The sequence below is a fragment of the Mesoplodon bidens genome (assembly GCF_964165515.1).
Source record: "Mesoplodon bidens genome assembly, chromosome: 13".
NCBI lineage: Eukaryota > Metazoa > Chordata > Mammalia > Artiodactyla > Ziphiidae > Mesoplodon > Mesoplodon bidens.
Window position 1 is genome coordinate 66,345,997 of NC_138169.1, and position 27,231 is coordinate 66,373,227.

At 43.6% G+C, this 27,231-nt stretch overlaps 1 protein-coding gene across 1 annotated transcript in view; it reads right to left on the reverse strand.

Annotated features, from left to right (window-relative positions):
* MYO5B (myosin VB) overlaps window positions 1-27,231 on the reverse strand; it is a gene marked incomplete at its 3' end in the record, with an annotated part of 387,279 nt that overhangs the window by 220,176 nt on the left and 139,872 nt on the right. Inside the window, exon 2 of the mRNA XM_081252328.1 lies at window positions 12,454-12,564. Within this exon, the coding sequence (XP_081108454.1) occupies window positions 12,454-12,564 (111 nt within the window). The remainder of the gene's footprint in view (window positions 1-12,453; window positions 12,565-27,231) is intronic.

Here is a 27,231-nt window from a genome sequence, read left to right on the forward strand (position 1 = left end):
AATCACAGCAAGATCTTTTTTGATTCACCTCCTAGAGTAATGGAAATGAAAACAAAAATAAACAAAGGGGACCTAATGAAACTTAAAAGCTTTTGAACAGCAAAGGAAACCATAAACAAGACAAAAAGACAACTCTCAGAATGGGAGAAAATATTTGCAAATAAATCAACTGACAAAGGATTAATCTCCAAAATATATAAAAAGCTCATGCAGCTCAATATTAAAAAAACAAACATCCTAATCCAAAAATGGGCAGAAGACCTAAATAGACATTTCCCAAAGAAGATATACAGATGGCCAAGAAGCACATGAAAAGCTGCTCAACATCACTAATTATTAGAGAAATGCAAATCAAAACTGCAATGAGGTCTCACCTCACACCAGTTAGAATGGGCATCATCAGAAAATCTACAAACAACAAACGCCGGAGAGGGTGCAGAGAAAAGGGAACCCTCTTGCACTGTTGGTGGGAATGTAAATGGATACAGCCACTATGGAGAACAGTATGGAGGTTCCTTAAAAAACTAAAAGTAGAATTACCATATGATCCAGTAATCCCACTACTGGGCATATACCCAGAGAAAACCATAATTCAAAAAGACACATGCACCCCAGTGTTCATTGCAGCACTATTTACAATAGCCAGGTCATGGAAGCAACCTAAATGCCCATCGACAGACAAATGGATAAAGAAGTTGTGGTTGGGCTTCCCTGGTGGCGCAGTGGTTGGTAGTCCGCCTGCCGATGCAGGGAACACGGGTTCGTGCCCCGGTCAGGGAAGATCCCACATGCCGCGGAGCAGCTGGGCCCATGAGCCATGGCCGCTGAGCCTGTGCATCCGGAGCCTGTGCTCCACAATGGGAGAGGCCACAACAGTGAGAGGCCCGTGTACCACAAAAAAAAAAAAAAAAAGAAGTTGTGGTACATATATACAATGGAATATTACTCAGCCATAAAAAGGAACGAAATTGAGTCATTTGTTGAGACATGGATGGATCTAGAGACTGTCATACAGAGTGAAGTAAGTCAGAAAGAGAAAAACAAATATCATATATTAATGCATGTATGTGGAACCGAGAAAAATGGTACAGATGAACTGGTTTGCAGGGCAGAAGTTGAGACACAGATGTAGAGAACAAACATATGGACTCTAAGGGGGGAAAACCGTGGTGGGGGGATGGTGGTGTGCTGAATTGAGCGATTGGGATTGATATGTATACATTGATGTGTATAAAATTGATGACTAATAAGAACCTGTAGTATAAACAAACAACAAAAAAACAACTAATACTAAACATTCTTTGGGTTATTTGTATGGAAATATGTTAATGTAAATGTTTCAGACATTACATGAAATTTCTAAAAATCTTATATGTTCCGGTATAATGTTATAAGTCCTAATTCTAGTTATTACTTTAAAATGTGTATCTCAGGGCTTCCCTGGTGGCGCAGTGGTTGAATGTCCGCCTGCCGATGCAGGGGATATGGGTTCGTGCCCTGGTCCGGGAAGATCCCACGTGCTGCGGAGTGGCTGGGCCCGTGAGCCATGGCCACAGAGCCTGTGCATCTGGAGCCTGTGCTCCACAATGGGAGAGGCCACAACAGTGAGAGGCCCGCGTACCGCAAAAAAAAAAAAAAAGGTGTATCTCATAAATAACTAAATTTCCTTGTCAATTGCATTATTATGAACTTTCATCAAATCTTTAACCGTGGTCATTTTTAAGTCTTTTGTCATTTACAGACAGTTCTGGGTGTACTCTGATGCTTTTGCAAATATGTTCCTATAAAAGGGTTTCATCTTCAAGGAATTCATGGAAAAGACTCTGACAAGTACAGGTTTCTGGTAACTGACTATACTGCTGAACTGAATGAATAAGCATTTTCAGAACTCTAATGGAAAACTGATGAATTCATATAAGTGCTAACAAAAGATCACGATGAAAAAAAAATTAATTACATGGGACTAAGCGAACTGATGAGGATGATTATAATTTTTGTGACTTTCTGTTTGAATAAAAAAAAGTCCCACAAGGACTCAGAGGCAAAAAATATACAAATCAATTTTCACTGCAAAGTAAAGGAGCTGTTAGAGTGGAGGATTACTGGACTGAATGTCAATATTATGACATAGTATGAGTGTGTTTCGTGTTTGGTAATTGCAATCATTGTTGCTTTTGTTGTGGTCATCCATTTACAATGCTTGGTGTCAGTTTATCTCTTGTAAAAATAAAATACAGTGTGTGTGTGTGTGTGTGTGTGTGTGAAAAAAAGATGTAATTAATAAAAAGGTAGTGTTCTTTAACATTTAAACAGAAGGAACTTGACTGTTGCTTACCATGTTTTATCTGAGTGTTAAGTTTCTTATGGTGTTCTTAAAAATCATCTGAGAGCTTGTAAAAAGAGTTTCCTTGGGACTTCCCTGGTTGTCCAGTGGCTAAGACTCTGCACTCCCAATACAGGGGGCCCAGGTTTGATCCCTGGTCAGGGAACTAGATCCCACATGCCGCAACTAAGAGTTCACATGCTGCAACTAAAGATCCCACATGCCACAAGTAAGACCCGGTGCAGCTAGCTAGCTAGCTAGCTAGCTAGGTAAGTAAGTAAATAAATAAATAAGTTTCCTCAACACAACTTATGTTCAGCAGCTCTTGGGCAGGGACCAGGAATATCAGTTGTTAAAAATTCCCATGTAGTTCTGTACAGGTGGCCTATGGATCATATATTTTTTAATTAATTATTTATTTCTGGCTGCGTTCGGTCTTCGTTGCTGCATGCAGGCTTTCTCTAGTTACAGCGAGCGGGGGCTACTCTTCCTTGCGGTGCACGGGCTTCTCATTCTGGTGGCTTCTCTTGTGGTGGAGCACGGGCTCTAGGCGCGCGGGCATCAGTAGTCGTGGCACAGGCTCAGTAGTCGTGGCTCGTGGACTCTAGAGCACAGGCTCAGTAGTTGTGGTGCACGGGCTTAGTTGCTCCGCGGCATGTGGGATCTTCCCGGACCAGGGCTCAAACCCATGTCTCGTGCATTGGCAGGCAGATTCTTAACCACTGCGCCACCAGGGAAGTCCTTATGGATCATATTTTAAGAATCACTATTCTATACAAGTCTTTCAGTGCTCTCTCCTGTCCCACTTTTAGAGGGACTTGTACTACCAGATATTAAGGTATATTATTAAAGCTACTATGGCATTGGTTTAAATTAAAGTACTGTGGTAATGGTTTTAAAATAGACAGATAAACGAAACATAACAGCAGGTCCAGAAATAAATGCAAGCACATATGGGTAATTTATTCATGATGACATTAAAATAGCAAATAAATGTTAAAAGGGATTTTTCAGTAGTGGTAGGTAAACTTGCAGCCATTTAGGAAAAAAAAAATTGAGACCGTGTTCTATTCTCCCTCATATTAAAATAAATTTTAGATGAAAAAAAAATTAAATGAAAAAAGAAAAATAAAACCAACCAATAAGAAAATAGAAATTAAATGAAAAAAGAAAAATAAAACCAATAAGAAAATGTGGGCGAATCTTCGTAAAAGCTTTGAAAGGAGTACCTTTAAGGGGTGAGACAAAAGACAGGACAATGTAGGGAAATATTCATTAATTTGACTATAACCTAAAACTTTAAAACCATCATAAAACACACCATATGTAGAGTAAATTGAGAGAAGGGAACAGTTATTCTGCATTATTTAATAGAATATTCTTAACATCCAAAGAGTAAGAAATCAAAAAGAAAACCAATACCCTCACAGAAAATTGTGCACGGAATACAAGTCACAAAATAAGAACTACAAATGGACGATATGTGAAAAACTATTCAACTTCACCATTAACAAAAGAGATGCAAATAAAAGATTATTAGCACCACTATCCATCAGCTAAGCAAAAGTACATAAAAACTGACACCCAGAACGGCTGTGGGCAAAAAGAGTTCAGACTGATTTAACTTTTCTGGAGGGCAGGTGGCAACACCTTGTCAGAATTTTTCATAAATATATTCTTCCTTGGCCCCAGGAGACAATCTTACAAATGAGCAAATGTATCAACTCCCAAAGCTGTAAATACAGAAGTAAAGCACGACACAGCCCGATATTTACGGTCAGGCAGCACCCACAGCATTCTGCTGCATCTAACAAAAGGCATGTTACAGAATGAAATCTATAATAGGATTCCATTTATTTAAAACTGTATATTAAAGTCTGACTGGAATAACCTCCCAACAAAATATCAATGGTTGCCTGTGTTAGTGAGGTTTTCTTTTGTACAGTTTCCTGTTGTTGGGATTTTTAAAATATTAATCAAGGCTCTTTTCTTTCTGTGAAAAAGCTCTTTTATTCTTATCAAACTTACTTCATACTGGAGACCAGCAAACAACTATCATGAAGATGCAGATAAAATTTCCAAGAGGTGGGAAACAAGGGGGAAATGGAGACCGCTGAGAGTTGATTTTTATTTCATTAAACTCTAGAATTGCTCCCTTACCCCCTTCATCTCCAGCAGAGTGGGTGGTGTCACTGGGACTCTAACCAGACGTTCCTCCCTGAGCCCTCTGTGGCGCGTGTATGCGGTGGAGTGTTGCTCAGCCATAAAAAGAGGCGGAACTGAGCTGTTTGTGGTGAGGTGGATGGACCTGGAGTCTGTCGTGCAGAGTGGAGTGAGTCAGAAAGAGAGAGACAAATGCCGTATGCTAACACATATATACGGAATTAAAAAAAAAATGTCATGAAGAACCTAGGGGTAAAAGGGGAATGAAGACACAGACCTACTTGAGAGTGGACTTGAGGATATGGGGATGGGGAGGGGTAAGCTGTGACAAAGCGAGGGAGAGGTATGGACATACATACACTACCAAACGTAGGGTAGATAGATAGTGGGAAGCAGCCGCAGAGCACAGGGAGATCAGCTCGGTGCTTTGTGACCGCCTGGGGGGGTGGGATGGGGAGGGTGGGAGGGAGGGAGATGCATGAGGGAGGGGATGTGGGAACAGATGTGTATGTATGGCTGATTCACTTTGTTGTAAAGCAGAAACTAAAAAAAAAAAAAAAAAAAAAAAAAAAAAGACTTCCCAATGCGGATATCCCTCTGCCCAGCAGGAGCGCGTCTGCTCTGGTCTCCCGCATGGCTTTCCACCCCGCCTCCCTGGTAAGCAGCACAGAGACGGCCTGGTGCAGAGCCACAGAGCTCCCCCAGACAACCCCTCATTTTTCAGATCAGAAAGCTGGGACCTGAGCCTGGTATCTTTAAACCCTGAGGCAGAAATGCTGGCATTCCATATTTTCTCAGATGAATCTCCCCTCAAAAGACTCTCCCCGCAAGCGTGTGGAGGGAAAGGCATAGGCAGTTTTGTGAAAACATGGTCCAAAAATAAACCAATGGTATTGGTTACAGTAAAACTGATAAGGAATAAAAATGCCCAGAGCAGCAGCAAAGAAGTGAGAGCTGCAAGCTCAGCATTCTAAAACTACAGACTTCTGGGGCTGTGTATATCCAGGGCGAGGGAGGGAGGGAACGAGAGCCCTAAGAACACATTGTTTTCTCTAACAGGTATTTGATTCTAACAGTGCTGCTAGGGTTGAACACTTACGGTTAATATGGTTTTATTTGAAATTAAAGGGTTTATGACACGATCAGAGACATTGAACTTTCTGCACAAAAGACTTCACTACATAATAACTGGGTCTTTGGAGGTAAAGAGGAGGCTGAATGTTAACACCCTTCACAAAATTAATGCTCGGTCACACACCTGGAGTGGACCTTCTCCTCTCCAAGGCCATGAGCTGGGAATCAGGAATAGGTGGGGGTCTCCAATTGGTCACCATCTAGCGAATGATACTGGACAACACTTGAGAATATAGAGGGTGGCATAAGGTAGAGGATTGGTCTAGACCTGCACTTGCCAATAGATGGTTATTTAAATTGAATTCATTAAAGTTAAATATGATTAAAACTTCAGTTTCTCAGGCTACCCACATTTCAAGGGCCCAATAGCCACATGTGGCTAGTGACTGCCATACTGGACAATACAGATAGAGAACATCCCACTGTAGCACAATGTTCTCTTGGAGAGTGTTGGTCTAGATTGCTCTAAACTCAGTAGATCTGTGATTCTATAACGCTTACTAGGTGCTTAAAAATACCATTTGCATGAAATGTCTGATCTTTTCATGACCTCTCCCATACCTCAACTCATGTCCATGTTACATGGTACCACAGCAAGAGAACAGAATCATAAAAACATCTTCAAATGACAAATCCCAACACAAAGATTTGGAGCTACTAATCAGCATATATCATAGAGTAGGAGAAACAAGTTTTCTTTATCTACCCATAGAAGCAGAAGATCTAGAGAAAAGATAAGCTGGTAAAAGTAGAGTTAACAGCAGGCAAGCAGTTGGTACTGACCCTGAGGTGCCACATGGCTCACAGAAATGGAGACCGACTAGGAGTTAAACCCTGTATTCAAGTCCTGGCTGTCAACTAAAGAAGTGGCTCTCAACCCTTCCTGCACCTTGGAATCCCATGAGGAACTTGCAAAAAGATACTATGCTGTGTCCCATCTCCAAACTCTGATTTAAGAAGTCTGGCTGTGCTGGAGCTTTGCAAACATTTTTTAGCTCCTCGGGGGTTTCCATCACGCAGCCAAACTTGAGAACCACTGAACTTAACTGCTCTGAGGTGTTGAGTCCATCACTTCATTTCCACAGACAACAGCTTCCCTAATTGTAAGATGGGAGGACTGGTTAAGGGCCCTTCCAACTTTATTGGTCTAAAGTACTTAACTTAGGTCAGTGGATGTGGGTGTGTTCTCTTCTGTGTTCTCTTTCGGAAATATCCTCCTGGAAAATAGGAGACCTCAAAGCTTGAATCCACTTACACTTACTGTAATAGCAAGTGTGTGGCCCCAGGTCCATTTAACACATACTAAAAGCCCAGTTTACATTATGTCCTAAACGAATACAAAAAACATTCACTTAATGAATGCTCTGCTGTGTCTTATTCTGTTATAGTTGTGTTTAAATCTTACAGCTCCATCTTCTCCAGTCTCCAAAAAGAGCATCCTTCTTAAAAAGAATCTTCTTGGGCTTCCCTGGTGGCACAGTGGTTGAGAGTCCGCCTGCCGATGCAGGGGACAGGGGTTCGTGCCCCGGTCTAGGAAGATCCCACATGCCGCGGAGCGGCTGGGCCCGTGAGCCATGGCCACTGAGCCTGCGCATCCGGAGCCTGTGCTCCGCAACGGGAGAGGCCACAACAGTGAGAGGCCCGCGTACCGCAAAAAAGAAAAAAAAAAAAGAAGTATTAGATGATCCCTAAACAAATACAAAAGTAAGAAAGAATGGAAAAACCAGTAAAACAAAAAGAAAAAATAAATAATCAAAGTCACGTGCACCAAGAGGCTTTACTGGTACCAGAGAAGTATTACCAAATACTCTTAGCTCTGCGGTTTTGCCAGATGTACATGCAGCTGGCACTTAATCTGCACGGGGTCGATGGGAGCTCTGTGAGCACTCTCAAGGTATGTGGTCTGAGTACACCCATGTGTAAGGACCACAGTCCTAGCTCTTCTGTGGGTCTGTCGCTTCTTGACTTGAAGAACCATGTTTGCTCTTTCCTTGCTATAATACCCTGATATGTTTGGTACCATCCTTAGACCTGAGCAAGAGGGGCCCTTCCCTGGACCGTGCATCTTAAAGGGCTCCAACATCACAAATGCAAAATATAACCTTATTAAAGAACACATGGGGGGCTTCCCTGGTGGCGCAGTGGTTGAGGGTCCGCCTGCCGATGCAGGGGACACGGGTTCGTGCCCCGGTCTGGGAAGATCCCACATGCCGCGGAGCGGCTGGGCCCGTGAGCCATGGCCGCTGGGCCTACGCGTCTGGAGCCTGTGCTCCGCAACGGGAGAGGCCACAGCAGCGAGAGCCCCGCGTACCGCAAAAAAATAAAAAAAAATAAAAAAAAAAAAAGAACACATGGTACCTCTGTCACCTGGGATCAGCGTTCAGTAGTGAGATCTGCAACCCTCAACATACACGCTTGTGACGAACGCCGTCAGGCCCCAGGGAAATGCTTCTGCACACCTCTTGCCCTGTGTCCTTGAAATAAGACAAATGTGTCCAGGCACCTTGAAGGGTGGTGGGCTATAACATCACCCATGTCAGAGACAGACACTGCTTTGGAGGGTGGGGAGGCACTGGGCAGCAAAGACGTTTAGATAAAAGGAAAGACAAATTAGCTTGTTAATCCTTCCTTCCAGACAGCACAAATGAAAAAAAGAATTCTCACATAATGAAACACCGGTTCCCAGTTGGGTCGAACATCCAGTGCCTTGCTTCTCTGCACACTCTAATTGTGGTTTCAGCGGTGCTCACAAATTAGTACAGTATTTGCAACCACTACCAACCTGACTTACGAGGAACACTCTGCAGTACTGAACAAGTCACATTCCTCTTGTTTATATGTAGGTACAGACATGACGTGCCCAACGCAAGGTAGCAGTTCTTTATACTGGCAGCTAGATGGAGACCGAATAGTAGAGATTCAAGTACTTTCTTTTTAATATATTAAATGCTTTATTTTTTCAAGAATTAGAAATGTCAGATTTTACCTAAATAATTCTGATAAAATATGCTTTTAATATTTAAACAGACGTAGGCTACATCCCCATTCTTGCCCTGGCCCCAGAAACATTAGCAGGCTTGGATATGCAGAGACACAGATAGAGCACACTGCTCTTCTTTGTTTTGTTTTGTTTTTTGCGGTACACGGGCCTCTCACTGTTGCGGCCTCTCCCGTTGCGGAGCACAGGCTCCGGACGCGCAGGCTCAGCGGCCATGGCTCATGGGCCCAGCCGCTCCGCGGCATGTGGGATCTTCCCGGACCGGGGCACGAATCCGCATCCCCTGCATCAGCAGGCGGATTCTCAACCACTGCGCCACCAGGAAAGCCCCACATTGCTCTTCTTAAAGCTCACATCTCCCCACCTTCCTCTCGCTCATAAACACTGCCAGGGCCTTGCACACAGGGAGTACTCGCCCTGGACATGGGATACAAACTTGTTTGGAACAACAGAATTTAAACGCAAAACCATGGAAACGGGGAGAGTTTTCCCTGCCAGTAGAGGGCAGGAGCTGAGCAGTTTGTAAGGGAAGTGGGGGCAACTGAGAGAAGGTCTGCCAGGCAGAGCTCCACGCCGCGCAAAGAATTAGGTAGCTGCATTTATCACCAAGGTCTGCATACACCCGGTCTAAACAAGGTACTGTGCTAAGGGTTGCCACACCTAGATACCTTGCACCCTTCACAGCCATGGGGAGAAAAAGAGAAGACACGATGCTTTTCCCCCAAGAAGTTTCCCATCTTCTCACTGGCTTAAACAGAAAACATCTTACATTGGGCTGAAACAATCCAGACACAAAAGGACAAGTATTATATGCTTCCACTTCTCTGAGGTACCTAGAAGAGTCCAACTCAGAGACAAAGGTGAACAGGGATTACCAGGGGCTGCAGGTAAAGGGGGAAATACGGAGTTAGTATTCAATGGGTACAGACTTTCAGTTTTGCAAGATGAAAAGAGCTCTGGAGATGGATGGTGGTGATGGCTGCACAACAATGGGTAAGTATTTCATGCCACTGAACTGTGCACTTAAAAACGGTTGACACGGTAAATTTCATGTTTTGTATATTTTACCCAAATAAATAAACAAATAAATAAGAAGCAAGCAAGCAACAGGGGAAAAGAAACATCGTTAGAGGAACACTGGGGGGCCTGACCACCTTGAACAGAGAAGAGCACACAGGTTACTTACTGCTAAGGTAGAAGCCATAGGTTAAGAACTTTACTGTTTTAGAAGAGAACTAGTTTATTTTCAACCTTTGCTGATACAGTTAAACCCACACTATTGGACTTCAGAGGGAGGAGCAGAGGGCGGGGAAAGAGACTCCGGGGTGGATTTTTCAGCCAACCTGGTACATCAAGGATGCTTTTAGCTACAGAGGAGATTCTTCAAACATTCAGAGTCCAGCCATCCAACTTCTGTTCTCCTGCCTCTGGTCCACAGCTCAGCTGAGTCGCTCCTAATGACAGCTCAGAGCCAGCAGTGGACAAACCACAGCCCACGAGCGACCTGGCCAGAGTCCGATGCTCAGAGCCCATTATTTCTCCAGAACTGCTAACCTCCAGCCCCAGCCATCTCTTCTGATTACAGCTGACAGCCGTGTAGCAGGGGAGGGGTCCTGGGCAGCTGCCAGGATTAGTCACGCAGGGCAGAACTCATTCTCCACTGGGGAGGCAAGCATCTGCTCTGTTTTAGCAACACAGCAGACACTCCCTTAGTACAACTCTTAAAAAAACACCCACCCACTTACAAGATCAACTGAAATGAAATCTGCTGGAGTGGAAGATACACCATTCACGTGGGTGAACTAATTTCATTTTGTTTTGGGTGTGGGGTGGAAAGTTATTCAACATGGTAAACATGATTCCATCTGTTGGGAATTTTGTTTCTCACCTCAAAACCAAGAGGAGGCTGGCAAAGTCTGCCGGCCAGGAAGGGGAAGGGGAGGTGAGCACACCTTAGTGTAAACAGCTTTTAACAAACTAACCAACTCACTGTCCCAGGTTTACCAAGGGATGTGCTCAAAGTTGATACAAAACAGAAGTTAGGAGGGGGAAGACGTTCAACCTTCCTACTAATCAATGTGTTAATCACCAGCCACTGTTAAGTACATGTGAGCAAAGCATTAAGACAAGGTCCATTTCTCAAGCAGGTCATTACTACCTAGAAAGACAGGACCAAAGAGCTTGGAAGAAGGAAAAACAGTAAGACAGTAAATGATCAAAGGCTAAGTGATGGGGGACAAACTTTCAATGCTCCTGCAGTTCACAGAGAGGCAATATCACTCCAGGCCAGGCCTGCTCTGCAGCCCCTCAAACCTGACCCATTCCAAAGCCAAATCTTGATTTTTTGGGCCACCTGGTTCAAAGCCTGTCCATCTCCCAGTCTCCCCTACTGTAAACCCTGCATGCACGACCTGCATCCTCAGCCTCAGGCTATCCCATCTGTCCCCTTCTGCAGTGGCTTCCAGGTGCACAGGCCTCCCTTCCTTCCACACTCTCAAAGGGGACACACTGAGGCCTCGGGGCTGTGGTGCACAACTCCTGCCTGGGACGCTCCCCTCGGCCCACCCGGGCCTGAGTCTTCAATGCTGGCTCCTTTCCACAGCCCCTCCCCGGACACCCTCACCTCAGCTCCCTCCTCATTTTCCTCCTGTACCCCGTCTGCTGCTTCCGTGCCTACTGCAGCCTGCTTAGGCTCTTTCCTGTATTTCTGTGTTCACGTTCACTGTGCCCTCCAGCACTGAGCCCCCACGAATGGCAGGGCCATAACCGATCACCCATAAACCCCCATAACCAGCACAGTGCAAGCCTTCAAATATTTGTGAAATGCACAAATCACAGGGAAGGGTAGTGACAAAAGGCTCATGAAAAGGGAAACTGAATCAGATCTTCTAGAAGGAACACAATTTCCTGGTTACTACCTTGTCTTCCTTTTGAGCGAAACCACCCTGAAAATCAACTAACGAAAAAGCTCTTGGGGCTTCCCTGGTGCCGCAGTGGTTAAGAATCTGCCTGCCAATGCAGGGGACACGGGTTCGAGCCCTGGTCCGGGAAGATCCCACATGCCGCGGAGCAACTAAGCACATGTGCGACAGCTACTGAAGCCCACGCGCCTAGAGCCCGTGCTCCACAACAAGAGAAGCCACCACGATGAGAAGCCCGCACACCGCAAAGAAGAGTAGCTCCCGCTTGCCACAACTAGAGAAAGCCCATACGCAGCAACAAAGACCCAACGCAGCCAAAAAAAAAAAAAAAACCTCTCACTGGAGCAAATAACATGTAATGAGTGCTTACCTGCCAGGCACGACTCTAAGTACATGCCACATAGTAACTCATTTTATTCTAAGGAGCTCCCTAGACAAACCATCACCCCCATGTCACAGATGAAGTAATAGGCATAGAAAAATTGCTAACTTGCTCAAGGGCACAAAGCTAGCAAGGGCCAAGCCAGGACCCCAACCCAGGCAGGCTGGGTCCAGAGCCGGTACTCCAACCACTGTACCAGGCACTGGATCTTATGGTAAGTGGCTCCCCCTCACCTCCCACTGAGCCTCAACCCCACGGAGGGAAGCTTCCTGTGCCCTCCACTCCATGGAGAAGATTCTTGCCTCAGTCACCTGCCATCTCTCAGCTGCTAACACCAATGGGCACTTGTTTGTAATGGGCCATCCATTCAGCAGCTTCATGGTTTAAACTTTCACTTACATTACCATCAACAGCAACAAAATGGATGCGAGGGGCTCAGAAGCTCCAACGTGCAGGACACACTCTAGCCACAATATAGCATCCAGCCCTGCTCAGGAGAGCTCTGCACTCCCACCCCCGGCACTGCACTCACAGTTTCATCTTCCAGTCGGAGCTGGAGGCTCTTCTCACCCTCCTTGTAGTCCTTGGTTAATTCAGCCGAGCGCCACACTTCATCGGGGTCAGGGATCCAGACCCTTGTGTACTGAAAGATTAAAAGAGAAGAAACTTAGATGCTAAGAGCAGCTTTCAGGTATGCTCTCTCTGAGGGGCCCTCAGGAGAACTTTTAAAGTCACCTGCACACATTTCCCTCCCTTCTCATTTCAAGATACAAGGTGATCCAATACCATGACAAGAGACAACTCACAGGACTGGTTACAGAGGACTCCTTCTAGATCCTAAGAGAATGTCACAGATCAATGAAATTCGAATTCTACCAGGGGAATGCCAAGCCTAGATTTGGTTATATCCAGAGTTTTACACCATTATCTCAAAAGGTGGTACAAAATTGCAATGTCAGAGGGAGTGTCTAGTGTGCTGCAAACAAAGATTAAGACAACACATGCGAAACCCAACAAGACAATGTAGCAAGTCTTCAGAGCTTGGGAATCTCTGCTTTGATATTCTGCATTCAGGGTCAAAGCCATTTTCCTGCAGAAGTGAAAGTGGTCAGCAAATTGAAACTGTGTTAATATATTCCTGAGTTGTCAGCAATCTCAATTTAGTTGTGCATTCTTTAAGCCACAAACATACCCACAAATCTCATGCATCCTTCCCTAGCCCCCATCCGGATCGAGCATCCGCAAGGTCATTAAGCTGGCCAAATCCTGGCAGGGAAGAACGCAGCACTTGGTGAGTGGGAGGCACTATCAATGTCACTTGGGTGCTCTCGGCCCTGACTGCACATTAGAATCACCTGGGAGCCTTGAAAAGAACAAGTCGGGGTTCACCTCAGACCCATGCAGTATTTGAGGTGACATGAAAGCTCCAAGGTGAGTGTAACGTGCAGCTGGGGAGAACCACGGGTCTGATGCACCAAACGGCAGCATCTACTAGTGGCTGTCCCTCTTGGCACCACGCTCCTTACCTCTGTCAGACACATTTTCTCAGTATTTGTCTCATAGTTATGCAATTTCCACAGGGTCTATTTGCTTGAGAAGCTGTCTGTGTACACGGGCACATAACCCCCCCATTATATATATATATTTTTTATTTTTTTAATTTTTATATATAATTATATTTGTATATTTGTATTTATGTATAATCATATATATATCTATAAAATGGCCACAGAATATTTTTAGCAAAATTAATACTCCTGAAATTAATAGTTCTTAAGACCAGAGGCCAGCCAGAATGCGTGCTTGGGCCAGCATAACCCACGTCCCCCCGTGGAGGGACAGCAAAGCACAGGCCCTGTGGCCGGTCAGTTGCCGACTTGATTTTGGTCCTGCTTTTTTACAGCATTTTGCTCCACGTGATCACTGGCCTTTTTTCTTTTTCTTTTTTTTTTTTTTTTTTTTTGCGGTACGCGGGCCTCTCACTGTTGTGGCCTCTCCCGTTGTGGAGCACAGGCTCTGGACGCGCAGGCTCAGTGGCCATGGCTCACAGGCCCAGCCGCTCCGCGGCATGTGGGATCTTCCCGGACCGGGGCACGAACCCGTGTCCCCTGCACCGGCAGGCGGACTCTCAACCACTGCGCCACCAGGGAAGCCCCACTGGCCTTTTTAAAAAGCAAGGCCTAGCCCCTGCTACACTTGTCTCTAATTCAGGATCGAGGAGTGAAAGTCGTGAGGCAAGAGATTCAGAACCCCAGTTAATGGGAAAGCAAACCACCACCAACTTGCATCGCTGATACCCCAGCTCAGGGTACAAAGCCGAAGTCGTTTGTTTTTTGGTTTTACAATGAATCAAGTTCACAGGATTGTCTCTCTGCCTCTGAGCCTGCACTACAGCAAGGTATTCCTATATCTTTAGAGGAAGGTACTCTAGAGCTTTAGAGTATCTGAGTGCTATCGAGTAATACATGAAGAAGGTTTGGAGGTATCTCCAGAGAAAACTGAGCGTTTCAACATTTCTCTCCCTTCAGGTGTTCTAACTTACCTCGTCCTCTACCATTGAAGCCCACCATCCATCCAGCTGTGGGGACTTTTAAGCTCCTGTCCCCCAGCTTCAAGTGAGTGACTTTCCTTAGCCTTGCTACACTTCCTGTCCCTGAGTTAAGCCGCCAGGACTCCCCTTCCAGTCAGAGGGAGGACAGTGCACCCAAGAAGCTCTATTCAAAGCCAAGTCTCCACTCAGTGTAAAGTGGTGTCAGGAAAGGCTCAAGATAACAGAGTGACAAACAACAGAAGAGGGGGGAAATGCCAACAGGAAGCGAGTGGAGGTGGTGATGTGTGGACATCGTCAAGCTGCGTGATGTCCTGGAAGCCAAGGAGCCCAGTCCCAGCTCACACGGGGGCTCCTCTGGCCTTAACCCTGCTGTCTACATGCCTCTCACCGGACAGTTCACTGCACCCAGCACTGGGGAACCTCGCTGCCTGGCTCTGCTGCTGTTTAATTCTCCCTCTGGGAGGGTCCATTTACCTTTCTACTTACATAAATCTCTTCTCTCTAAGCAGACTGAAAACACCTGGTAGGCAGAAAATTGTCATCTATATTGTCCTAAACCCACAGAATCCAACAGAGCATCAGGGGCATAAGGGGACCCTACTGATACTTCAGTTCCTTGCTACTCCAGGTGAGGGCCTCAGCCTCACCACTACCTGGGAGCTGGTTAGAAATGCAGAATCTCACCCCCACGGCATGAGGGTGGGCACAGCTAAGTACCTGCTGTTCTGCTCGTGCAATATCTCACTCTTCCCTGTTTTTGTACACAGGCCAGACAACAGCCCTGGACCAAATGTGGTGTGCCACTTGTTTTTATACAGCCCATGAGCGAAGAATAGTCTTTAAATGGTTAAACGGCTGGGGAAAAAAATCAAAAGAGTGATAATCATATGCTAACACATGAAAACTCTATGAGTCAAATTTTGGTGTCCGTAAAGTTTTATTGGAACACAAGGACACATTCTCTATCTACGTGTTGTCTCTGGCTGCTTCCACGTATCAGTGACAGTTGTAACATAGGCCCTATGGCCCCCAAACCTAAAATATTTACCCTCTGGCCCTTTACAGAAAAGGTTTGCTGCCCTCTACCTTTGAACATGCAGTTTCCTCAGCCTAGAATGTCCTTTCCTCATTGTCTATGTGGGCAGAGTCCAGGTCCCAGCGCCGTCTCCTCACTGAACCCTTCCTTCCCTGTGCACTACAGAGGGAGCCCTGCCCAACTCTGGACTGCCGCAATCAACTCTTCTATGATCAACTTTCTTTATGGTTTTTGCAGTCGTTTCGTTCACGTCAGTTTCCTCTTACTACTCCAAGGTCTTTCAGATACACCACGGGGCATTTCTGTATCCCTGGCATGTAGTAGATGCTCAGGAAATGTTTACTGAGACAGGAATCAGTAAAGAGAGAAGGTGTGTTTATGGGGCACCTGGTTTATACATAAAACACTGTGATAAGCACCATGTAACCAAGTATAAACATGAAGATCTATACCCTCACGTTAAGGAACATACAGTCTAGTTGGATAGATAATTCATATAAAAAATATACTCTAGGGGGAGGTGTGACCAATTCCTAAGGAGAGTAACAGCGAATCAGTCAGGGGGGGCAGGCAAGGCAAGAGCAGGGAGGGCAATGATGGTAAATGCCAACTTAGAGAGGAAACAGGTGACCAGATTCTCCTACAACGTCTTAAAGGCTAGTGTGCGTTACAGATCTGATCAAGCAAGCTTTAGATTCAAATCCAGTAAACATCTGAGTACCCACTCTGTGCTAAATGCTGTCACGTGCCCTCCATCCCCACAGTGAAGACACATGTGGACATGCATTGAGATTACAGCAGTTCATTGTTAAACAAGAATGAAGTAAACCCTGTATTGTGATGGTACGGGATGGGTGACATCTGCAGGCAGGCCTCCCCATCGTTACGCTACTTCATAGATTCTCGGCTTAAGGTGCCTATGAGTTACTGAGCAGGGCTGTTCACCCAGTGTCACATATGCCGCACTTGAGCTATTTATAGGACTTCCAAGGGCAATTTTAACTGCAATCAAGTTTTGCTTTATGTGCTGACTGAGCCAACAAGCCCCTCCACTCAGACCAAGGAAGATCCACTGCCAGAGCAAGGAAGATCCACTGCCCCTGTAACCAAGTACAAGGTGGGGCATGATCAGTACAAAGTAAACAGACAAGAAAACAGACACACAGACTGAGAGGAAGGAGAGATAAGGAACACAGTAGCCAGCAAAGACTTGAGGGAGACATACATGTGGAATCTAAAAAACGGTACAAATGAGCTTACCTACAAAACAGAAACAGACTCACAAACAGAAAATAAACTTACTGTTACCAAAGGGGAATGCAGGGAGGGATAAATTGGGAGTATGGGATTTACAGATGCACACTACCATGTATAAAATAGATAAACAACATGGATTTACTGTATAGCACATGGAACTATATTCAGTATCTTATAATAAACTATAATGGAAAAGAATTTTAAAAGTATATATATATATATATATAACCAAATCACTTTGCTGTACACCTGAAACTAACACAATATTGTAAATCAACTATACTTCAATTAAACAAAAAAGACTTGAGGGAGGAAGACAGATGTGATCTGAGCTGTGGAGATGGAAAGAATTTGTGTTGTTTTTTTAAAATTTATTCATTTTTTCTTATTAGTCATCCATTTCATACACATCAGTGTATACATGTCAATCCCAATCTCCCAACTCAGCACACCACCCCCCTCCACTGCTTTCCCGCCTTGGTGTCTATACGTTTGTTCTCTACATCTGTGTCTCAATTTCTGCTCTGCAAACCAGTTCATCGGTACCATTTTCTAGGCTCCACATATATGCGTTAATATACGATATTTGTTTTTCTCTTTCTGACTTACTTCACTCTGTATGACAGTCTCTAGATGCATCCACGTCTCTACAAATGACCCAATTTCGTTCCTTTTTATGGCTGAGTAATATTCCATTGTATATATGTACCACATCTTCTTTGTCCATTCGTCTGTCAATGGGCATTTAGGTTGCTTCCATGACCTGGCTATTGTAAATAGTGCTGCAATGAACACTGGGGTGCATGTGTCTTTTTTTTTTTTTTATTAGCAAGTGGCTTTTATTTCTTTCTTTTTTTTTTCTCTCATTTTTTTTTTTTTTAGTTTCTGCTTTATAACAAAGTGAATCAGTCATACATGTGTCTTTTTGAATTATGGTTTCTCTAGGTATATGCCTAGCAGTGGGATTGCTGGGTCATATGGTAATTCTATTTTTAGTTCTTTAAGGAACCTCCATACTGTTCTCCATAGTGGCTGTAACAATTTACATTCCCACCAACAGTGCAGAAGGGTTCCCTTTTCTCCACACCCTCTCCAGCATTTATTGTTTGTAGATTTTCTGATGATGCCCATTCTAACTGGTGTGAGGTGATACCTCACTGTAGTTTTGCTTTGCATTTCTCTAATGATTAGTGATGTCGAGCAGCTTTTCATGTGCTTCCTGGCCATCTGTATATCTTCTTTGGAAAATGTCTATTTAGGTCTTCTGCCCATTTTTGGACTGGGTTGTTTGTTTTTTTAATATTGAGCTGCATGAGCTGTTTATATATTTTGGAGATTAATCCTTTGTCCAATGATTCATTTGAAAATATTTTCTCCCATTCAGAGGGCTGTCTTTTTGTCTTGTTTATGGTTTCCTTTGCTGTGCGAAAGCTTTTAAGTTTCATTAGGTCCCATTTGTTTATTTTTGTTTTTATTTCCATTACTCTAGGAGATGGATCAAAAAATATCCTGCTGTGATTTATGTCAAAGAGTGTTCTTCCTATGTTTTCCTCTAAGAGTTTGATAGTGCCCGGTCTTACATTTAGGTCTCTAATCCAGAGATAGAAAGAATTTGTACAGGAAGGGCTTCCTTTGCAATGATGAAAATGTTTTGCAACTAGATAGACATGGTGGTTGCACAGCATTGTGAATGTACTCAATGCTACTGAATGGTTCATTTAATAGTTAATTTTTTGTCATGTGAATTTCACCTCAATTTAAAAAACAAAAACTGTTTTGGTTGCAGATGATACAAACAGCATCCTGCACACTCTCTCCTGACATGGGTTCTCACTTCTAATATCTGGGAAAGTAGTAAGATAAAATATATTCTTTTCACAGAAAGCCATCATCTCTATGAGCCAGACAGAAACTTTCCAGAACCAAGGTTCTGTGTTGCCTCTTCATTTTTTCTCACCTTCAGGGAATTCCTTCAAACAAATCTGACCTCTACCCACTTTCCTGGAGGCAGTAGACTGTAGGAAACACAAGCTCCCTCAGAGAATCCTATTACAGTACTACTCAATTTGTCACTACGCTGTTTTAACAATACTTAATCCCATCATATCAAAGTAAATAAAATAATGTCTGACCTAATTGTCCAAGAAAAACTGATTTTTCTTTTGGAAAGCGCCCTGTGTATTAACCGGAGAAGGCAGATGCCTCTCTGAAATGAAATGCATTAGTACTGAGAGCGGTTCTCCAGCTGGAGTTCATTGCTCCCATCTCTGCAGCAGGCACAGAGGCAGCTCTGACAGACAGCTGGAGGGAGCGGCTGCCTCTGGCACTAGCGCTCAACCCTGGCGCAGGGGAGAACCACCTGGGGAGCTTTTAAAGCTTCCCCAGCCAGGCAACCCCGCAGGCCAATTACATCAATCTCCGGGGGTGGGAACCAGGCAGTGTTTTTTTAAAGCTCCCCAGATGCATCCAACGTGCAGGCAGGTCTGAAAAACAGCAGTCTTTGTGGTTTGATTTGGTAACTGATTTGCAGGGCAGCACAGCCTCATGTGCCCAGAGGCCTCTCCCCACTGGCCTGTGGCCGAACATGAAAGTCCAGTCCGAGGATTCTTGATCCTGAGCGGAGCACTGTGTGCAGAAAGCCCCTGCTAACGTGTAAGTATACTACTGAGAAGGGTACAGCACTTACCATTTATACTAATCATCATGCAGTGCAGGACCGTGGTTAAGTGTGCGGGCTCTAGAGCTAGACAGCCTGGGTAAGGATTCCAACCACCACTCATTAGGCTGGGTGAGGTGATGAATGGGTCTGAGCCTCGGTTCCCTCATTTGAACATCCGGGCAAAAGTTAGACCAACCTCATGAAGCGTCCTGAGAATTAGATGAGATCCCATAGTATTGGTACTGTACGCATAGTGACAGTGGTGATGGTATCAAACACTGTGCAGTCTAGAAGGCAGGATCCTCCTGGGATCCTGCAGACAGCTAGGGAACGGGAAACAAACCCGAGTTGTTCCACGTTACGGGATCCTTCAGATGTCCTGCAAATCATCATACGTAGGTAGCCATGCTTTGCCTTAAAATCAGTAACTGGATCTAGACTACTTCAACCTCAGAACCCTGAGAGGAGTGACTCTCAATGCTGGCTGGCATTTAAGAATTATCTGCAGATCTTTAAAAAAAAAAAAAAAAAAAGACCCAATGCCCACGTCCCACACTTGAATAATTAAGATTAAGTTTGAGAGTAGGCCCCAAGCACTGTACTTTCATTTTACACTTTCCAAGTGATGAATGTGCCATCAGAGTTAAAATCACTGTTTCAGAGTGAGCCTCAGAACCAAAGTGGACTTTAGGGAAAAGAGAATAGGAACATGGGAAACATTCACTCCATAGAATTATTAATTAATGCCACCTCCATAATCTTACACTAATATAAGTAATTTAATCATTTCATCTTAGTTTTAAAACTGAAATAAGATGAGCAGGGTTATTGCTAATATTTTACAAAGAAGAAATTTGAGGGTAAAACATACTGGGCAGTTTGCCCAAGTTCACAGGGAAAAGCCAAGTTCAGGGCAGAATCAAAGAGAAGATCTCAGACTCTTAAGTCCTCCACTGTCTCCCCCCAGCCATGGAGGAATACTGACTTTCTTATAGCAGCCCGGGTCCCACTGAGTACGTATTTTATACAGTTAAAGTGTCTTATAATCACACATGAAAAAAGTGCAAACACCCATTGACAATGACATGCCAAGTTAAGCCACTAAGTAGCTTTGGAGTTAAGAATCAGACTGAAGTTTTGGTCACAATGTAGTCTTGACTTGAAGCAAGGCAGTCTGGGCACAGACCCCCGGGAATGGATGAAAGGGGACCCCAGAGCCTAACCTGGTGACTCACTGCCCATTCCTACCTGTGTTTAGGGGACAAAGAGCAGGCACACTGTCGGCCTTATTCACGGCTGTACCCCAGCACTGACATGACGTCATGGTTAGCAGGAACTCAAATCTCTGCTCTATGATTGAAAGCGAGGCTCTGGTTAGGGGTGGGAGGGGAGTCCTTTTGATAAAACAGAGAAACCAGTCAACAGATTTACTCAGGGCGTGAATTTTGTTCTAGAACTCATTTGGAGAAGATGCAAGATCAAGTTGGTCAACTTCCATCCCTCAAGGAGCACAGAAGCCACCAAATTTCTCCGTACAGGACCAATCTGAGATCCAGCACAGAGAGGGGCATCAACAAAAAATAGTGCTTCCCAGCACTGTTACAAGTAAGTGGACAGGCTGTGGGTTTCAAGGGAAAACATAATTGTGAACAAGTAAGGAGGTGAGACCTGGAACTCAGATGCTGCCCAAGGCAGGAAGGATCACACACAGCAAAAGGACAGCAAGCTGCTTCCCCAACCTTGCCCAAGTCCAGCTACAAAGTGCTAGGACGGCAGGCTGAGAACCACAGTGCTAAGAGACTACAAAACCCTCTAGGCCAAAAATCACGTGTCCCTTATTGAAAATGGGGCTATTCACAGCTCAGTTCTTTAGTGAGGTTAGGAAGACACCTAAACGCTTCTCCAAAATGTCATAAGTGATCCTCTGTGGGGTAAGTGTCCATTTCGAAGCTTCTCCTGCTAAAGCAACAGTTCTTGGAGGGAAAAGAAAGACAATACACTTCCCTAAGCCGACAGTTTCATTTCAGCACCATCACAAGAGCAGTTTCCCCAGTGGTGTGGTGCCTGGCAGGGTACTGCCACGTTGTAGGAACTATGAAGACAGCTTACCCAAGTGCCCTTATAGCAGAAGGTGGGTCAAGTTTCATTCTTTTGCATGTGAAGAGTCTGGAGGACAAAGACTAGGCCTTGTACCACATCGTAGCAAAACCTGCCACAATCCTCTGCACATCTATTCAAGTCTGAAGATCATGTTCATGGACCCAGATACCAACTGCATCCTGAACCCAGCGGTGGTGATTAGTCCCCCAAAGCTGTGGGGCCAAAGTCAAGAACATCCCCAACAGCATGTTGCTGGGCATCTTCCCTTCCCACTGACTGGGCTCCCGCTATGGGAAACACGTGAATAGGAGGCTAAGATGCAGGTATCAGGTACTAGCCTCAACCCCCATCACAGGCTGTTTCCTCATCTGTAGAGTGGAGAAATATCGTCCGTATTACAGTTGCTGTTAGGATTCAATGAAATGAAACATTTAGCACAGCATCTGTGACAGGAGTTATTGTTACTGTGGCAGGAACTTGGGCCCTGGGATAGAGACATGGAGAACTCCCTGTAGGAGAGCATAGACACAACCAAATAATCCCAACAGAACCACATGCACAGAAAGTGTCATGGGAACATAGAAGCTCCAACTTCCTGAGTTAGTTACCTCCTCCTCCCCCTGCCCCAGCACCAAGGTCAGCCTCCTGGTTTCCCTGTTTACTCATTCCCATTAAAGGCTTCCTGGACCAGTAATAACCTTCCTTTTTCCCCAGATGCTCTGCACTGGGAAGCTCCCTATAACTTACAGCCAGAGGGAATTATATGTAAATATTCTGTTTGTCCAGAGCCAAGAAGTAACTGAAAATCCATGTACAATTCTGGGCCAATGAGGTAGGTTCCTGAGGCCCCACCCAGAACTCTTCCAAACTTGTTCCATGTCCTTTCCTAAACGAGAGAATCAAGCTAGTCCAAATGCCAGGAAGAACTTTAACTTAATGCAGAGAGACTGGGATAGCAAAAAGCCACTCAGCATCCTTGGGGTAAAAAGGATAGAACAAAACCAGAGAAGTGAGCTTTATTCTATAACATATAAAGTGTACCGTTAAACAGCAAAGTTATAATAAAACCCAACACTTCCTGTCATTTAAACGAAACAAAAGTCAAATATACCAAAAGGAAGGTCCATCAACCTATTTCCTGCACCGACCATCACATCGTATTTTTTATATTTGCTATCTTATGTGCTTATGGCACTATGTCATCTCAACCCAGTCTTCTGAGGAGAGATTCAACGCTTTCTGATATCTGATTACATCATCAGTCACAATTACATCTTAATCCACATTCTATATCTGCTAATGCAGACCCAAGTCTCCATGTGGCTGGTGAAACAATTTACCTGTTTACTGCCCTGGAGATGTTAACAGAATAAGCAGTATGTCCTTAAGTAACAAATGGACAAGATGGGAGGCACCTGGTGTTTGGAGGGCATCGCCAAGTCATTTTATCCATCCAGTTTGTACCAGCAGCACATGTGTTTGATGGAAGCTACAGTGACACCAGAGGCTTAGAAATAGCCATAAAGCAATGTGTTAATTTTGAAGTTTTGGAAAGACCACTGAAATTTCCCTATTTAAAAAGGGTATGTTGATGGCAAGCCGGTTTTGTAAGCCTGCAATGTTAAATCCATTTAACCTGCTACTAAAGAAGCTAGAAAAGACTTACTCAAAGCCAGTACATTTCATGCAGCTAAATATATGTCTAAATCTTCTCAAGAAGCTAAAGCTTTGTTGGAATTCCACTTCCAGCAACATGACTACCGCTCCTAGACTGTGGACTCTCCTTGTACAGGGCAAATTAGTATGTAAATGAAATACTCCATAATCATATTATTACAAATCTTTAAGTCATTTAAGACAGTTTTCCAGAGCACACCATCTTCATATTTCCACCTAAGCTCTTTGCAATACCTCAACTTTTAAAATCCATATATGATGCCATCACTGGGCAGTTGTTTTCCTCCTTCCTGCAGGTATATACTCCTGATCTCCACAGCCGAAGGCTACTACATTGTTTTCCCAAAGAAACAATCTTAATAGTTTACACTCACCACAATGCTTATTAGCAAGTCACGGTCCTAGAAATATTCACCAAGGCAAAGTTAAGTTTGTTTGCTTCCATTTTTTAATTTAAACCCTGTTCCATTAATAGACCTCTCTAAGAAACCAAAATCAGCACTGACTGAAGTCATTTCAGGCTAAGCTAGCTTCTGCAAACAGAACTTCACTGATCAAAAATAAATAACTGAGAAAGCATTGGGACACTACTCTTTTCTGAAGAAAACTTCTGCTCTTGCTTTGTCTTTAAGAGATCATCTATCTTAGAACTTAAATGCCTTACACACTTGCATTTGGGACTCAAGCCAGCTCCCAACCTTCCTTTCCCAGGATAAAGCATTCTGGCCTTCCTGTCACCAGTATTCAAACACTTCATCTTTGAGGCTATTCAGTAAATATTCTTCAACTGGGACATGTCCCATGTAAGCTACAAGGCCCCCCGACCAGAACACAGACTCTAGTCCATTCATTAATCCATCAGTATTTACTCAACACCTGCCACATGACAGGCACTGTGCAAGGTGCTGGGACACAGAAAAAAAAGACATGTCCCTATCTTCAAGGATGTCAGACCACATTATGCAATTAGTCTACTGTAATGGTCATAACTGCTTGGACAGCACAGACATTCAAAGCATGTAGTTGGGGGCCCTAACCTAGTCTGGATCATCAGGAAAGGCTTTGTTGAAGAGCAAGATTCAAGCTAAATCCTAGATGGCCAAGGAATTGGCTAGACATATTGAGGAGGGAGGAGTGTTCTAGGCTGAGAGGTTATCTGTGTGACAACCCTGGAACAGGGAGGAATAGTGCTCACTGAAGGATGAAAGAAGGCCAGTCTCGGTGGGACACAGTGCAGGAGGAAAGGGCTCAAAATGACGCTGGGGAAAGATGCAGAAGGTGCTGGGGAGCCACATTTTCTTTTATATTATCCATGGCCAATGCAAGGGTTTTAAACATGAGGAGGTATCCCATTTGTTTATTTTTGCTTCTGTTTCCCTTGCCTAAACAGACATATCCAAAAAAATATTGCTAAGACCAATGTCCGGGAATGTACTGCCTATGTTTTCTTCTAAAAGTTTTATGGTTTCAGGTCTTCAATTTATGTTTTTAAACCATTTTCAATTATTTTTGTGCATGGTGTGACATCAAAATAAAAAGCTTTTGCATAGCAAAGAAAACTATCAACAAAACAAAAAGGCCACCCACTGAATAGGAGAAAATATTTGCACGCAATATATCCGGTAAGGGTTTCATATCCAAAATATACAAAGAACTCATACAACTCAACATGAAAAAAACAACCTAATTAAAAAACAGGCAGAGGATCTGAATAATCATTTTCCCAAGGAAGACATAATACAGATGACCAACAGGCACATAAAATGATGCTCAACATCACTAATCATCAGGGAAATATGAATCAAAGCCACAAGGAGATATCAACTCACACCTGTCAGAATGGCTATCAACAAAATGACAACAAATAACAAATGCTGTCGAGGATGTAGAGAAAAGGAAACCCGTGTGCAGTATACGTGGGAATGTAAACTAGTGCAGCCACCGTGGAAAACAGTATGGAGATTCCTCAAAAAATTAAAAATAGAATTACCACATGATCCAGCAATTCTACTCCTGGGTATCTATCCAAAGAAAATGAAAACACTAATTCAAAAAGATATGTGCACCCCTATGTTCACTGCAGCATTATTTACACTTGCCAAGATATGGAAGCAACCTAAGTGCCCGTCAACAGATGAACAGATAAAGAAGATGTGGCATGTATATACACAATGGAATATCACTCGGCCACAAAAAGAATGAAATCTTGCCATTTTCAACAAGATGGATGGACCCAAAAGGTATTATGCTAAGTGAAATAAGTCAGAGAAAGACCAATACTGTATGATTTCACTTATATATGGAATCTAAAAAACAAGGCAAATGAACAAACAAAACAGATATAGCATTATAGACACACAGAACAGAGCGGAGGGGATGGGGGGAGGAAAGAAATAGGTGAGGGAGATTAAGAGATACAAACTTTCAGTTACAAAATAAATGAGTCACAGGTATGAAATACACAGTGTGGTGAATATAGTCAATAACTATGTAATATCTTTGTATGGTGACAGATGGTAACTACACTTATCATGGTGATCATTTTGAAATGTATAGAAATATCGAATCACTGTGTTATGTAACAGGAACTAACATAATGTTGTAGTTCAATCACACTTCCAAAACAAACTCATAGAAAAAGAGATCAGATTTGTGGTTATTGGAGGACGGGGGTTGAGAGGAGGGGGAATTGGATGAAGGCAGTCAAAAGGAACAAACGTCCAGTTATAAGATAAATAAGTACTAGGGATATAATGTACGACGTAATATAATACTGCTGTAGGTTAAATATGAAAGTTGTTAAGAGAGTAAAGCCTAAGAGTTTCAGCACAAGAAAAAATTTTAATTTTAATTTTTTCTGTGTCTTTAATTTTGTATCTATGCGATGATGGATGTTCACTAAACTTATAATCACCGCATGATGTATGTAAATCAAAGCATTATGCCATATACCTCAAACGTATACAATGCTGTACGTCAACTATATCTCAATAAAACTGGAAGAAAAAAAAAGATCAGTACTTATAGACTGATATATAAGGAAAAAGAATCCTCCATATGAGAGTGTAGTTAAATCTTCCAACGTGCCTTTCCCTTGGTCCTCACGTGAGCACTCACGATGAACACAAAATCAACAACACCATTTATCCTGTCCCTCCCCACAAATAAACCGTCCTTGAAATTCTACCCCTGGGTGTTCCTATTACTTCATTCACTCAGGACTTCCTCATTCCATACTGCTAAGCTGCCATTTCCACCATTCTCTTTTTTAGTGATACACTTATCCAGCTTTTGAATCTTCCTTATTCGTTTATTATTCTATTTCATTCTCAACCATGTCACCCAATCTTTTCCACTGTGTTTTGTCATGTGGAGCTTATTTGCAGTTTCAGAGAGTTGAGTGGAAAAGTCTGACAGTAAGAATGAAGAGGGGATATTCAATCTGGTATAATATCAGCAAACAGGCGCAATAATAGCATCTAAACTTCTGAGACATCAGGAGAGAGGGAGAAATTGTTCCACAACCAACAGACGCATACTGAGTAGCAGCCATGAAACTGCTTGTGACTTTAGAGCTAGGAAGTTAACTGGGTATCTGCTGTTTAAGTCACCATTAACCAAGTCCTGACAATGATGCCTCTGCTTTCTACCCTGGTTCTGAGAGGAATCACTGAGCAGCCACCATCAATAATGCATCCTGCCTATTTGGAATGGAATCATTCTTTGGAGAGTTCTATCCGCTGTTAATATCAAACAAATCTACTGTGGGATAGCCATAGAGTCTCTATGATGATCATGGCTAACTCATTTCCTCTATGTCGAAGGACTGCATTTTAGGGACCAATTCAGATGCAGTTTTGTGCTGAAATGTCACTTCTGGTCCAGCTGAAAAGTGAGTCTGCAGCTTCAAAAAACTGCTGACCTGACCCTATGTTACTAACCAGAGAAAACTTAGGAGAGTTTTAGAACAGTAAGTGAAGGACAGATGCGGGTGGTATGAAATGCCCCATTCATATGCTCTATTCTTAAG